Source organism: Fukomys damarensis, unplaced genomic scaffold (assembly GCF_012274545.1).
Source record: "Fukomys damarensis isolate Sample0158 unplaced genomic scaffold, DMR_v1.0_HiC HiC_scaffold_28, whole genome shotgun sequence".
NCBI classification, from domain to species: Eukaryota; Metazoa; Chordata; class Mammalia; order Rodentia; family Bathyergidae; genus Fukomys; species Fukomys damarensis.
The window spans coordinates 21,918,342-21,919,162 of record NW_022900940.1 but is presented as its reverse complement, the minus strand read 5'-3'; the positions used below and the strand labels follow the sequence as shown (position 1 = coordinate 21,919,162).

General features: G+C 49.9%; 1 protein-coding gene across 1 annotated transcript in view; it reads right to left on the bottom strand.

Annotated features, from left to right (window-relative positions):
* Positions 1–821, bottom strand: part of Cmtm6 (CKLF like MARVEL transmembrane domain containing 6) — a 16,767-nt gene that overhangs the window by 15,673 nt on the left and 273 nt on the right. Inside the window, exon 2 of the mRNA XM_010629713.3 lies at positions 462–754. Coding sequence (XP_010628015.1) covers positions 462–754 — 293 coding nt within the window. The remainder of the gene's footprint in view (positions 1–461; positions 755–821) is intronic.

The window sequence follows — 821 nt, the reverse complement described above, 5'->3', positions numbered from 1 at the left end:
AAAAAAAAAAAAAAAAAAGTAGGTCATTTTGAGTTCTAGGAATTCAAGTTCTGGTTATCTGAGTTGTAAGAATTTAAGTTCTTCCCAAGACCAATAAGATACATTTACTTGGGATAGTTAGGGAAAAAATCTATAAGCATTTGGATTTTTCCCAAAATGTTCCTCTTGCAGAATGATAACCATCAGCAGTAGAAACGGTACACGGGGGCTGAGTGTGCATGTCAGGTAAATTATAATTTAAAGCTCAAAAAATACTTTGATATTTTCACTAATAGGTTTATGCCAAAAATAAACAATGAATTGAAGAGTTATACCACATCCAAGCTCTGCTACCTCCACATACACACAAAACGATGTCCTTTCGACTTTCTGCTTCGAACGCACAACTGAAACTGTCCAACAAGTTCAAATGCCCCCAAGGTTTAGCACCAGGAAAACCGCAAGAGCCAGAAAAGGCAGACTGCACCGCCTGCGTCTCCCTGCACTCCGGGAGATAATGAAGAGCGTTCCCGGGCGAAGAGGAAGGAAGGTTGCCACAGAGGGTAAGTGAAAGACGTCGAGGACGCCGACCTGGGTCTCTTCCGACGCATTTCTTGGGCCCGCCAACCACGCTCAGCGGCCTCGATCGCCCTCAGGGATCCAGGCGGAAAGAGACCCGGGGAAGCGGGGCGACCGGGTGAGACCCGGGAGGAGACGGAGGGCAACGCCCCCTTCCCCGACGGCTCGGGAAGCGACGGAGGTGACGAAACGGACTCTTCCCGAACATCCACATTGAGCAGCCGACTAGCAGCCTCCCCGGCCCGCAGGCCGAGGCCCCCCGC